Source organism: Python bivittatus, unplaced genomic scaffold (genome assembly GCF_059951505.1).
Source record: "Python bivittatus isolate LINGU-HERP-01145 unplaced genomic scaffold, Pbiv_v1 ctg000060_np1212, whole genome shotgun sequence".
NCBI classification, from domain to species: Eukaryota; Metazoa; Chordata; class Lepidosauria; order Squamata; family Pythonidae; genus Python; species Python bivittatus.
In genome coordinates, this window is record NW_028277044.1 from 934,273 (window position 1) to 948,631 (window position 14,359).

Genomic DNA, 14,359 nt, shown 5'->3' on the forward strand with positions numbered 1-14,359 from the left:
TGAAAGCCTCAGATGAGCAAAGCCAGGATGGGATGTGGAAGTCAAAGTCTATGGGCCCATCTGGTGAGGGAAGATTGCAACTTGGAATGAAGGGAAATAAATGGTAAAGAACATGAATTAATACAAGAAATAAGAGAAGGAAAAAACAGGCATGTGTATGTGTATGCAACAAATAGAAAGGGAAAGAATGTAATAGATCTGACTGAAGCTAGCCTTATCTTGTGGAACTGAGTTAAGGAATGCATGCAGGAGACTGAATATGATTTAACCATCAGTCTTTTCATAAATATACAACGAATAGGTATGAATCTTTGCCCAGGCCTTTGGTGAGTGTGATCGAAGCCGCCTTTTCTTCTTTTTCTTTGTTCCCATCTGGGTTTGCTATCTCTGCTACCTTTGTTTCTTTTTATGTGTTGTTTTCTTGTTTTTAAATGTTTTTACAATCCCTAAACCTCTCAGAGTCACTGGGAGTTGGGCAGCATATACATTTAATAAATTACTATTATTATTAATTATGAACCAAAAAGCATTATGGATCTTATTGTTCATAATGAAAGCATGAGATAATTGGTGAAGAATATGTGGTGATTGGAGATTCTGAATGTGGGACATACCCTTTTTTGCAGTGTCTGGGGTAGATCTTGGGAAAATATGAGTCTAGAATAAAAGAAAAGAAGAGAAAGATACTAGAATACAAAACTCACAAAATAGTAATGTGTGTTCTGTTGCAAGCAATGAATGTTTGTTAAAAGAAGTGAAAATCACTGTGTATAATAGTGTGCTTCTGCCCTCTTAGTTATAAGAAAGTGAGAACTGAGTGGCAGAAGAAACATAAAGGTAAATTCAGCAGAGTGAAAATGTGTGTGTGTATGTGTGTGGTAATATAAGAAAAGAGAGGATCAAGAATAGGATCAAGAGATAGGATCAAGAATCATGTGGCTCCACCATTATTTCATTCTGGAAATCATTGAACATCTGGTTGTCCTCCTAGGCCTTGGGGATAGGATGACTTTGGAGCCCCTTTTAGTTTTTTGTTTTGTTTTGTTATGCTTTTATTTTATTTTTTGGTTTTACTTATTTTGGTTTTTGTATTTTGCTTTTCTGGACTGTCGTATCCTTTGTTGAAAAAAAGTTTAGTTGTAAGCTGCCCAGAGTCAACTGGGAGTTGGGTGCCTATACATTAAATAATAAACAAATAAACAAATAAATAAGATAAAAAATGAATGGGTGATGAATGCATGTCCTGACTGAATACAAAAGTGAAGGACTGGTACATGTATGTTGAAATAGTTTGGTCATATCAAATAGAAATAATGAATTGAACTGAATATATGAAGGAAGAGTACATGGGTCGGGAAGAAGGGGAAGACCAACAAAGTTGTGGTTGGATGAAGTTAATGAGCTCCTCAAAAAGACAGAATTGAAAAATTTAATGAACAAAATATTCTTGAAGCAGTGTAAGGACATAGGAGAATCAAGGATGGTTTACAAGGATAGAAAGGTATGGAGAGATGTAATGAATTGTTTGATACATTCTAGATTCAGCTCCATTTCCTTAAGCTTTTTAAAATTCCCACTATATACTAGTTAATTTTACTTGTGGCATCCAATAAATGAGCCATATCAGTGTAGCTAAAAAGCAGCTATAAGGCAGTTTTTTAAAGTTTCTTGCTTTTGTAACTTTTACTGTAACAAATATCTGCCTGTGTTAGGGCTGCTTTGTTATCAAATGGTTTTCACTATTCATGAATCAATATCCCTCTTTATTTCATCCCAAAGCCCATTCTGGCATAAAATACCAGATTGAGTTAGCTGACTGATTAGTTCGCTGACTTATCTCTTGGCTGCAAGTAAAACAATTAGCCAACTCCAATTAGGAAGACATAGTAATTAGTATTAACTATGATTAATCCTAATTGTAGCTATTACAGACATGGACAGAGAAAGCACAAAGGTCCATAATATGACAGAAAGAGAAAACCAAGGGAACCTTTAGTGATGGTTATACAAATAAGTTGTACTTATGTGTAAAAAGAATTGAAAGACTTAAGTGTGTTGTGCATGTCATTATTTACAATTTTGACTTTTTTTTCTTCCCCACCAATGCTTCCAGTCTTCACTCTTGAGTGCTGTCCTGGGTGAACTGTCTACAACCAAAGGTTTTATAGATATTCAAGGAAAGATAGCTTATGTTTCTCAGCAACCCTGGGTATTTTCTGGCACAGTAAGAAATAACATACTCTTTGGAAAGGAATATCGGAAAGAAAAATATGAGAAGGTTCTAAGAGCCTGTGCTCTTAAAAAAGTAAGTTCATATTTAAATACATTTTGAGTTGAACATCTTGTTTTTCATTCTGTGACAATAAAAACTGGCAAAGCATTATTGCATGGAAAACTACAGGGTTCCCATGGAAGCCTCGTTGCCCTTGGATTCCCAAAAGCAAGCCCAACATCCAAAATAAAATAATATTTAAGAATTGATAAAATGCCATTGAAATATAGGACATTATGCAAAATAACTCCATGTTTAACTGTAATTTAAATTGGCTAGATCCATAAATAATTATGCACACAGGGCCTTTGTGGGATGAGATCCCACTTAATTTTAAATGAGAGATCAGGGCAACACTCCTAAAGGGGCTGAACAGAGGACATCATGAAAGTTGACTTGATTTAATTTAATTTTAATTAAATTTAATGAAATGTAGTAATGATTCATACCCTATATATGTATGTACTAGTTTTTTCCCTATTGCCATATTAAACATTTGAATTCAGTAATAATTTTGTGGGTTGGAGTTGTATATCCTGCTGTAATATTTCAAGATTTATCCATTTCCCATTTAAAAGGCATAGAAGTAATCCTAGGAGAAAATAATGCAGGTTAGAAGATCTTTCACATTCCTTACTTGCAAAAGTTAAGATAGAAATTGCAGTGGATATATTGTTTCTAAATAATGCAATAATGGCATTGGTTTCTTAAGCTGGCATTGTATTTGAGAGAAAGTCCTTCAGAACATTTCAACTTTGTCTTTGATTTGGCAGGTGTGATCTAGGACATTAAAACAAATTTGCCAAAAGACAGATAATTTTGTTTGGCAGCTTGAAAAATATTATACACCATATCCAGTACATGGCATTTGATGCTGCTGCTGTCAGCCTCAAGATGGATGAAAAACAATTTAAAAGCTTTTGCAAAACACATTTTTTAAAAATGCAGTTGGTCTCTTTTTCTAATCTTGTATGGCAGTATAAAAACACTCCTCATTTCCTAAAATTCAGATTTAATTTGTAGTGGTTTATACTCTGTATAAGCGCATTTCTTGGAAGAGTGAAAGTCTTATAAAACAATTCTGATTAATAACGTCTCCTTTTTAACATATGTGTGATTGTTTTGGTTCTAGCTGTAATATTTAGGATTGTTTTCAAGTCCAGTAAAATGACAAATGCAAACATTTTTATTTGAATAATGCTCTGTTTTTATTAGGATATTGAGCATCTGGAAGATGGAGACCTAACAATGATTGGGGACAGAGGAGCTACCTTGAGTGGTGGACAGAAAGCCAGGATTAATCTTGCTAGGTAAATAGGACTTGAATTTTATGAGGCCATCTTTAACCTACAGATATCAGTTAAAAGCCAAATGAATTACTACTCTATTTTGTGAAACAAAAATCTAAATTATGTACATTTCAAGATCATGTATAAAGGTTTAAAAGTATATCAATACTGCAATACAAACTAATACATGACAGAAATCAAACTGTTGAGATTGAAGTCCTAACAGCAAACAATAGTGTGTATCACTGATTTAATGACTTTCACAAAAAGAGACATTTTAACATGTCTTTCAAAAAGCCAGCAAGGTAAATACTATGCAGTCCCATTCCCCCATGCTCTCCACACATGATAGCAAATGCTGTGGTGGGCTTTGTGAAAAAGATGATCTTCAAGGTGAAAGAGATGATGTTCCAGGTGATTAGATGTTGGGTGTTTATAGGACTTTGAAATGGAAACTGATAGCCAATACAGATGTTTCACAGTGGGTGATGGGTGGCAGTTATTCCACCCTTTTAACTAGAAGGCACTTTTTTTCTGGGTTCAGCTTCTAACCCAAGTGCATTACTAGTCCTTGTTTAACAGTGGTAATTGGGACCACCGGAATTTCCATTGCTAAATGATGCAGTCATAAAGCGCAGTGTCACATGACTGTGACACTCTTCTCCAGAATGATCAATCTCCCTGTGACATCTACCACTGTCTCTGACTGAGGAGGCTTTCTGGTGTTTAGATAGAAAGGGAAATATATGTATCTAGATTTCCTACCATCATTCCCAAATTTGCAGTATGGCCCTCATGTCTTTAATTACAAAAACTAATAAGGCTTACTTTATTAATAATAACACAATAACAATGATTTACAGAAGAAAGATGTATAAAGCAAATTCTCAGATCAAAGGATGCCTACTTGCTACCATTCTGCCTGTTCAGGGATTCTCCATGCTTGCATGCTCTATACATGAGCCATAGCTACATATGGAAAGCATTTTTCTGCAGAAGAGATATCTCCTTACTTATGGAGGCTCTCTCCATATTTTTTTAAGTGTGAGTCTCTGACTTCTGACAGTTATCATCTCCTGGTAGAGGGTCTTGAGAACAGGGAGGCTGAAGGACGAAAGTTAATATACTCATTTCTGCTCCCGCAGAGTTTACCTGGGAGTTTACATCTACATCCAGAGTTTACTGTAGATGTAGCTCACCAAAATCATTTAAAGCAGATACAGCTGTAATTATATGGATTAAGTTTCAGACTGATCAGATCTTCTATCTGATCTTCTTTTTCAAAAACTTGTCTTCCTTTTAACTGGCCAGACCAAATTGTGAGAGAAACAATGTTCTCTCTCTTTCCCTTTCCTTTCTCAACTCTTCTAAGGCAAAGAGAATTCTTTTTGGTGAGCAGATCTTCAAGTCCCACTATCACTTCATGATTTATCAGAACAGTATGTGGACTGCTCCCTAATAAATACTGTGGTATGAAATAGAAATACAAAGGAATACACATTGTAGAGGCTGACATCCTGATTTGCAAATTATGATTTGGAGATGGCCATATAGTACTGCTCTGTGCCACTCTGTTAGAAAGCCTTCAAGAAAGAAGGTGAGAAGCGTCTCATAAAGCCTCTTTTGATGCCACCTGGCAACCACATGATTGACAGCTGTGTCCCAGGCAGAGAATCCACAGTCATTCACCTGGGTTTGAATCCACATCATACAAAGGGACAGAGGATGCATGCTTTGATGCATTATACAGAAAGATATCTCTTTTCTGATAAATCAAGGCCTTAAGAGAGAAAGAGGGAGCTCTGGGGAAATGAAAGGAAGAGCTCCTGGAAACCTTAGAGATCATCTGACAAAGAACTCAGGAAGAGTTGAGATAGACAAATCTCTTTCAGTCAATAATTACCTCAGGGAAAAGGAGAAAAGAAACTAAGGACAAAATTGCTCCTAAGGTTCTAATGTAAGGATGTGCTTTATAGGAGTCAGAGAATACCTGGTCAGAGCAAGCCCAGAATTGTTTGCTGGAGAGAGGTACCATTTTGAACCAAGAACATGTGATGAGACCTTTGATTTGCTTTACTTACTTATTACAACAGTTGTCTCTGATCAACTAAATCCCACCCACCTTGGATCTGTCCCAGGGGAATGCTCTTGATAGCTCTTTATGGGAGGTTATTTTAGAATGCTGCTCAGGATGTTATTGGTGCTGTATTTCTTATTTTATCTATCCTTACTTGTTTTTTCATGCAACCATCTAAAGTTAAAATGGAAGATTGACATTTTCTTTCTTATTTTTAATAAGGTTGATTTTAAATGTTAACAAGCTACTCATCTAACATCTCAAAGTTACAAGGGCCAGGAAATGGCATTATCGAATTTATTTCTGTTTTATAATCTTTCTCTTGCTCACACATAAGGCCCTTGGTTGTGGGATTCCTCCTTCTCACACACATCACAGTTAAAGGGGAGGACGCCAGGTAAGGCATCTCCCTCAAAGATAGGTGGGGGCAGCAGTAACTACCCAATAGCTGCACCAGGGCAAGAAAGTGGAGCAGAGGTGGTATAAGAGTCAGATGACTTCTGGAAGAAGAGATTTGAGATCACCCTCCTTTCTCTGTATCGGCGAGGCCTTGCTGCTAGAAATGTACACTTGTTTTAGAAGCAACCTCATTGTTCCTTCCTTGTCTGTTTTTAGAGCTGTGTATCAGGATGCAGACATTTATCTTCTGGATGATCCATTAAGTGCAGTGGATGCAGAAGTTAGCAGGCATTTGTTTGAAAAGTATGTAACTTTCCCAGTGCCTTTTTACACATTTACATTTCTCTTCCTTTCTTAATTTGGACATGCAAACAAGTTAACTTGAAACATTTGAAGACCTCAATCGGTTTTGTGGCCTGTTGAATAAGTGATTGCTCCTACCTCATTTTAATGATAGAAAATCAGAATTGTTTATGTGAATGTTTCAAAAATATTGGAGGGGAGGGGATTCAGTTTTTCTGTCATAAGAACAACAGTTGACCTGATTGTAAAGTGATGTTTTTGTTGAGAAGTAATATTTTTGAGTTAAGAATTGTATTTCTCAGTTAAAGAGTGCAATCTTATGTTTACTTGGAACTGCCACTGAACTCACTAAAACCTTACCCTGTAGTAATTGATTAACCATAAATGGTAGCTAAAGCAATTAGCTAATCAAGAATATATATTTACATACATTTGCCCGTTGTAGGCATTCATTCTTTTTGTTTGTGTGTGAGAGAAAGGAAACATTCCTAAGATAGCAGTGGATAACTTCCACTCTTGTCTGATCTCTTGATTGATGGTAGATTATTGTTGTTTTCCATGTGCCCTGAAAAAACATGGGGATTTTATGGCGATGTTTTGTGATATTGATTAATGGTGATTTTTTTCTTGAAATTGTAGTTTTTCTTAATGCTTCTTTACAGTACTTCATCCTCTCCTTATATACTGTTTTTTCTCCTTAAGTGTAAGATAATGAGTATTCTTGCCTATGATAAAGCTGGTTTAGAAATATTCAATCTCATCTATCCGGATGGCGAAGTGTTACTTTCCCAGACTCTGATTCGCCTTAGAAGGGCACTGCGAGCTTTGGCCAATTATTGGCCAATTAAGCTCTGGAAATCAGCTACAAGAAGACCATAGTGATGGTCTTTAGGTAATACCCTAAAAGGCATGTTTGGATTTTAAATAATTCAAATTCAATTGAACAGGTTAAATTGTTTAAATAATGAGGCATAGTTGTTCAAGCCATGACCTCATGCAGAATCTGATAAATATAATTCCTTTTATGTTTTATTTAAAAGAATCAGGAATTAATTAATTAATTATTAAGACTCTTTTCTTAATACTGATCCAGCTTTTCAGATAGCAGAACCTACATGTGGCAAACAGTATGTGTGATGGCATAAGCAAACTATTTACAAGTTAATTCCTATCTTGCTTTTCTTCTGGGAATGTGGGCTATATCATCCTGAAGACCAGGATGCTTAATAAATAAAGTAAAACAGAGGCAAACAGTGGGTTTTCTATTTAGCATAGACTTAAATTAATTTTAACTTTTCAGTCTAATGATGTCAAACTGCTGCTGCTTAAGCTTAGAAATGAATTTATTTTTGTGCTGCACTGGCAGCTGGGGATGCTGCTAGGCAGGCCATAACGGGTTCAGCATGAGGAAGGATGGATTTTACTACTGGTTGCCTCTTCAGTTCTACCCTTGCAGTTAAATACTGTAGGTCTCTGCTTGTTTCCAGAATTCATTTCTCAGTGTTGTGGGCAATGTACCTTTCACACAACCTATGCCGGAAAAAAAAACGATGACAGATATTCTTTGTCATGTTACTTAGTTTGAAAAGGCTGTTGAAAGGCGTTAAGGCCACTCTTGCATATTGTGGACATTTGCAGCTTGTCATTATAGGTGGTTCAACTTTCTTTGCTTTTACTATATTTGCAAGCTAAACAATACAATGAAAGGCCACTTATTTGCTTAGTTCAAGTTTAGCCACAAGCTCTAGTTATTTTTCTTCTTTTGATGTCATTATAGTTCATTATAGAGGAAAGTGGGAGCTAGTTTTTCTTTGTTTTGTTTTGGGGTTTTTTTGGTAAAAAACAGTTGTGGAGTGGTAGAGGCTGCTTAACCCTTTCTTTGCCCACTGATTGGCTTATGCTCCAGGTTTTTTTTCCCTTTGCATTTTTTAAAAAATAATTTTTATTAAAAGATGTTATATGAATAATAAGAAATACATTCAAAGAAAGAAAAAAAGAAAAAAAAGCAAAGTAAGTGTAAAAAAGAAAAAAAAGAAGAAAGGAGAAAAAACAGAGAGAAAAGATAGAAAAAAGAAGAAAATAAGACAGAAAGCATGAAGAAAATAAATATAAATATGGCTTCCAATATCCCTTTCGGCAGTTATACATACTATTCTAAACAAACCAATCTTTCCAATTTCATCATATTTCCCTTCTTTCTATAATCTATTATTTCTAACTGTCAAAACTATAAATCACAAAATCAATTTCTTTCTCACTCAAAAAGTCCATAAGGGCTTTTCAGTCATTGATGAATGCTAGTAATGACCTTTCTCTAATCAAAGAAGTCAATTTGTCTATCTCAACAAGTTCTGTCAATTTCACCAAGCATTTCTCCATAGTGGGTAATGCCGAATCTTCCCATTTCTTTCCCATGATTACTTCCCACAGTAATCATATATTGAAATAATCCTCCAGGGCTCTTTTCTAACTGTTTATCCATCAATCCTAAAAAGAAAAGTTCTGACTTCAATTGAATATTAATCTTTAAAATCCTCTGTATCAATGTGCCTTTTTACATATCCACCAAGCATGATAAAATGTCCCTTCATGTTCACATTTCCAACATACATTTGAAATGCTTTTATACATTCTAAACAATTTCTCTGGTGTCATGTACCAATGATACATCATTTTTCCTTTGCCATTTTTATATCAGTTTTCCTTTGCTGTGGTTTGACCAGAGAAGTAACTGTGGGAGTACAGTTGTTTTATGCAGCAGAATATGCATGCTGAGAGAAATAAAAGTGATAGAGAAATTGCTGGAGAGGGCATGTAAGGGAGCTCAAGGAAGGGAATCCCTACAGTATTGTTGACTATACAGGTATCTGTTGGCTGTAGTGGCCAATAGAATGAGAAGGTATGCCAGGCAGTGCACCCAGAAGGGGATCACCCAGCATTATCTTGTCATATAATTGCTGTTCTGCTTTCTCCTCTCTCTACCCAAACAAGATTTGAGTATGTGTATTTTGTAGGAATGATATATAGTTCTGTTGCTATTCCATGTTTGAGACATAGAGTTTGTAATATGAGTGTGTATCTTTGTTACATAGGACTGAAAATTATCATTCCCTGGGGTGGAGAGATGATGTGTATGCCATGGAACAGCAATAGTTGTTCCAGATTCAGAGTATTTTGTGAGAAGTAATTACTTTTTAATAAGATTTGCACTGTTGAAATCATCCATTTCTGGAACTTGAGTGAATATTAATTGTTAGATAAGTTAGGTAAAATTATATTATCTTGAGAATAATCCCAAACTTCTGGTTTTATTGCCCCTTGGTCTCTTGCATTATACACTTTGTTTATTATTAAATTTTATATTGCCAACTATTGTAGCTTCAAGACCATTTACAATAAAAATGTATTGTACCAGAGCCAGGGAAGGGGAGCAATTATGAAATTAATTATTTTTATTTGGCTGTTTGTAAATTGAGTAATATCATTCGCAGAACATGTTATGGTTGCTGTGTTTAGGACCACTTTTTTGTTTTTTTAAGAAGCAAAGTAAGTTGGTAATGATTGAATAGAATTATTATGTTCATGCATAAATGTCCCTATCTTTAGAATTTGCTATAGCAATAGATATGATAATTACCTACTGCACCATACTCATAACTTTCCCATTTTTTAAATACCTAAATCAGGTTTTAATTCAGTACGTGTGTTCATTTTCAGGGATTATTGTAAATGTGACATGCTTTTATTTTTATTATGTTTTAGAGCAAGTTTTTATAGCAACCCTTAATTTAATGCCTGTAAATATCCAGCTGTTAATTTTTATTCAGGGTCTAAATGCTGCTCTGTGCTGAGAGGCACAAAAGTTAGATTTGCATAATAGAAACTCTCAGAGTGACACTGTCAATCATGTGTTTGAATTTGAGTCAGATGTTCATATAGCCATAAGAAGTTTCCACTATGGTCTAGTATGCAGATGTAACTTTCCAGGCAAGTGGGTACATTTAAACATCTGTCATGGAAATCACACTTATATCATATAGTTTTGCATTGCAAATGTACATTGGAGTATATGAAAATATGACGTGTATTGCTGAAATCTAAAAAAATTAAGATGGAAGATTAGGGCTATGAGACCACTAGAAATGCAACAGTGTGAATGAAGCACTTTTCTTCAAAGGAGTCAAGCAGTTGTGTCCTTCGGGAGGCTTGCATGGTTGCTTCAGAAGCTGTCCCTGACTGTCTCTAAATGTGTGTCCCTGCACAACCACTTCGGTTTGCTGGGTCTCAGTGGAAGTGCTACTTGGGCAGGCACCTGCAGAGGAGCGTGGAGAGATTGTATCGCAGTCATGTGAGCTTTACAAAGGACGTGGCTTTTTTAACACCTTAGAAAGAGGTGCTTTGCTCATGTGAATGTGCTTTGTGAAGCACTTCTTTTGAACACTTCGTACACCCCACCAAAAATCAGTGTGATTGTCCTGAAACACAGCTTCAGACTCATGCATGGCCTCAAGAGTGATTTCTAGACAGATCAGGTGCCTGGGGCTAGTAAACATCCTCTCTTCTCCTCTCTTGTTTCAGTAATGGGATATTGCAGGAACACCCCATAGATTGACCTGTAAAATGCTTTGCTAAAATCATATCAGTAATTTAGAACATAGGACTCCCCTCCTCCTTCTTTCAGTTTCTTCCCCCATTCAACAATATAATGATTGTCCTACATCTGAGTTGCTCTTGAGTATAGATAATATTTGAGGTTACCTTTAAATTCCAGCTCTTCTTCTACACTGATATCAGTAAGTAGAACAAGAGCCAGAATTTAGTGTCAAATTAGATACTGAGGCATAGTGGTATTCAGTTCTTTCCTAATTATCCAATAAAGAGGAGTCTTTTAAGTTTATTTTTAAAGTAAGTTGCTCTACTGTTTGTGAGAAGTCAGAGTTTCATTAAGTTTCATTTCTTTTGCAGGTGTATTTGTCAGACTTTGCATAAAAAAGTGTGCATTTTAGTGACTCACCAGTTGCAATATTTACAAGCTGCAAGCCAGATCTTAATTTTAAAAGAGGTTGGTGAAAATAAAAATACTCTTCAGAAAGTTGGCAGTGTTTTAGTTTGTTATCCATATTTCTAATATTTAAAGCTGAAGAATTATAAATATGCAGAATAGTGTGGTCAACCCTATAGTATTACAACTAATTTGCTTCCAAGGAAAGCATGAACCTTCTTTCATGGCGTACAAAACTATACAATTATATTACAGAAATAAAGAAATTAAAATGCCATTTTTGAGTGACAGGTCAGGGTTTTTAAAACCCTTAGGCAGAAATTAAAAGAAAGTAATGTAAATTATACCTGTTGAAGGTGCTCAGCTACAATTTTCAAATTAATTAATTCAGTATTCTTGGTGCTTCAATTTCCTATTGATATAATACCAAATTATTTTGCAAGTATTGCCATACATATACTATACTGTGCCCTTGTTTAGATTAGAATAAGCATGGGAAACCTATTTCAAGTAGACTTTGCTTTTTGAGTTCCAAGGGCTTATATTTCAGAAGGAGGCAGTTTCAAAGAATAGCCCAACTGAACCTAGACTGAATCAGAAGTGGCATGATTCAACTTGAGATGTGCATCTGAAGTGAGATTTGAGCTTCCTGCTAGCTAGCATGGGAAAAGTACATACTTTATTTTGACTTTACTGGTAGAGATTCTTCATTTTTAAAGGATAAGCTGAAATTTGCAGGTATATAAAACATTGAATGCTGAAGTCTCTTCAGTTTCAGGGAAATAGATGTAGGCACTTTGAATTTAGACTGTTTACATTCTGTGTCTGTAGTTTGCTTTTTTATTCAAAAATAATTGAATTACAGATAAAAATGCCAATAAAGTCAATAAAGATCTAACAGACACAATCCAATATCTTCTCTCAGTTCCTCTGTTCTATTGTCACACCTAAATAAATATTGTTATATTGCTTTGCAGTGTACCATTTATATTTGTATTGACAGAAGCAGTATAAAAACCTGTGAAATAAATAAAGTAAATAAATTAACTAGGAAAAGTACCCTGTTCACTATAACTATCTAAGAATAATTGCTAATCAAGAAATTATAATTATTCCAAATATCCTTATACAAACCAGATATAAGAAAGGACATTATGTATTAGTTAACTTAAGAAATATAAGTTTGTAAAGAAATTATTTTTGCCAATTAAAACTTTGCCATTAATGCAGTATGTTTCCAATAAGTAACAAACTATCCATCTGTTACCAATATCTAACAGCTGTCAACTTCGCTGCTATTAACACATGCCCTATTGATACTTTATTTTTCAATGAGGCATTCTGATCTATAAAGAAATTTGTAGTTAATGAAGATGATTTTATAACTGTTTGTGATAATTTCCTGAAAAATGTCATCCTAAAATAGGGCTACTGTATTTGCATTGCATTGTTGATCCATGTCTATTACCACCTTTCCAACATAAGGGATTTAATTCTATTATCAAATAAGCAATTGTCTATGGTGTGGTAGTTATTTATTTCCTTAATGTATTGCACACTCCCACCTATGAAAGGGAGGTCCATTAAAAATATGCATTATAGATTTATGTGGTTAGGATGGTATGAAGCTTTCAGATGGATCCGTTTTCAAAACCATATGATTTCTAGTTACCCATAAAATTTGCTATCAAATGTTGATACATTTGGAAACCTAGCTTTTAATAAAATAGAGCTTGCTGTCTTTGAATATAGTTAGATTACTAATTATATTACTAAGCAAATATTTCAGCTTGAGGTGGTCCCTAAAATCTTTCACGTTAGGCTTCATTGTCACCTGCCTTTATTCTTCTCCCCACATTACTACATTGTACAGATGAACAAAAGTTGAATGTACTAAAAATACACCAGGTCTATCTTTATGGAGAGTGTGGGAAAGAAGAATGGATAGCAAAGCCTCCTGATGAGCCCATTGCAAGTCACGTACGTTTTAGGCCACAGACTCAGTCTGAAGCGGCCCAGTTTAACTTTAGATTCACCCAAATTTGAATCCTAGCTTTAGTCCTGGCTTACTATACATAAAGACTCTCTCCTTTTTTAAACGTTTTATAAATAGATTGCTATATTTCTCTCTGTGTTATTCAGAAAACATTGTAGAGGAGAAATGCTCTTTGTCAACTGGGAGGATTGGCAAGTAGGATAGTGATTTCTATCATATTATTAAAATTTGCCCACTGGCTTGTACTGTATGTCATTTGGGATTAGAGGAAAAAAGCCAGGAAATTAATAGTAACTGATATGACATCTGTTTTTACTGCTGCCTTAATGATAATAATTTAGTGGGTTGATTCAAGCATCAAGGTAAACCATGGTTTATTGCAAAGAGAATACTTCTACTCTTCCTCTTCCTACTTACAGCATAGCCAGAGAAGAACATGGAAAGTTTTACTTCTTGTTTTAGTTCTGCAATGAATTGCCAGTTATGGTTGCATCCAGACTCTAAAATTTGACAAATTTTAACTATGGTTTGTTGAAACAAGTTAGCTTCAGAGCCATGATTATGACATATATAGCTAAGATGTATTGTAATTAAGATGAAACATAATTAAGAACAACTCATGGTTATGAAGTGAACCAGATTTACAATGCTTAGCCAGTCATGGCTGATCCTGAAAGAGCTAAGTAAGGCTGTAGCCTAGACTGGGAAGTTGAAAAAATGTCCTGGAAGAAAGCAACAGCGAGCCACTTCTGTACTGTTTCTAAGGAAACAACATGGAGGTATGGCTCTGCAGTCACCAACAGCTTTATCTTTACCTTGTTAGTTCAACTCAAAAGTTTGTTGGCTTTTTTGTTTTTTGTTTTGTTAATATGAACCATAGTTAAAAATGATCATGTTGGGATTAGAGAAGTACCTGTAGATAAGTTGCAGTTAATTAAAACTAGAAGGATATGTTTCCATCTCCTCATCAGTGTCCTGGAGGAGGAGAAAAGTATGAAGGGAATGTATCAGTATTGCTGTA

The 14,359-nt window shown here is 35.1% G+C and overlaps 1 protein-coding gene across 5 annotated transcripts in view; it reads left to right on the forward strand.

Moving 5' to 3' along the window:
* Positions 1-14,359, forward strand: part of ABCC4 (ATP binding cassette subfamily C member 4 (PEL blood group)) — a 199,117-nt gene that overhangs the window by 54,939 nt on the left and 129,819 nt on the right. For all 5 annotated transcript variants that reach the window (XM_088136451.1, XM_088136452.1, XM_088136453.1 and 2 more), the window contains 4 exons: positions 2,114-2,305; positions 3,488-3,582; positions 6,254-6,340; positions 11,306-11,402. In XM_088136451.1, coding sequence (XP_087992577.1) covers positions 2,114-2,305; positions 3,488-3,582; positions 6,254-6,340; positions 11,306-11,402 — 471 coding nt within the window. The remainder of the gene's footprint in view (positions 1-2,113; positions 2,306-3,487; positions 3,583-6,253; positions 6,341-11,305; positions 11,403-14,359) is intronic.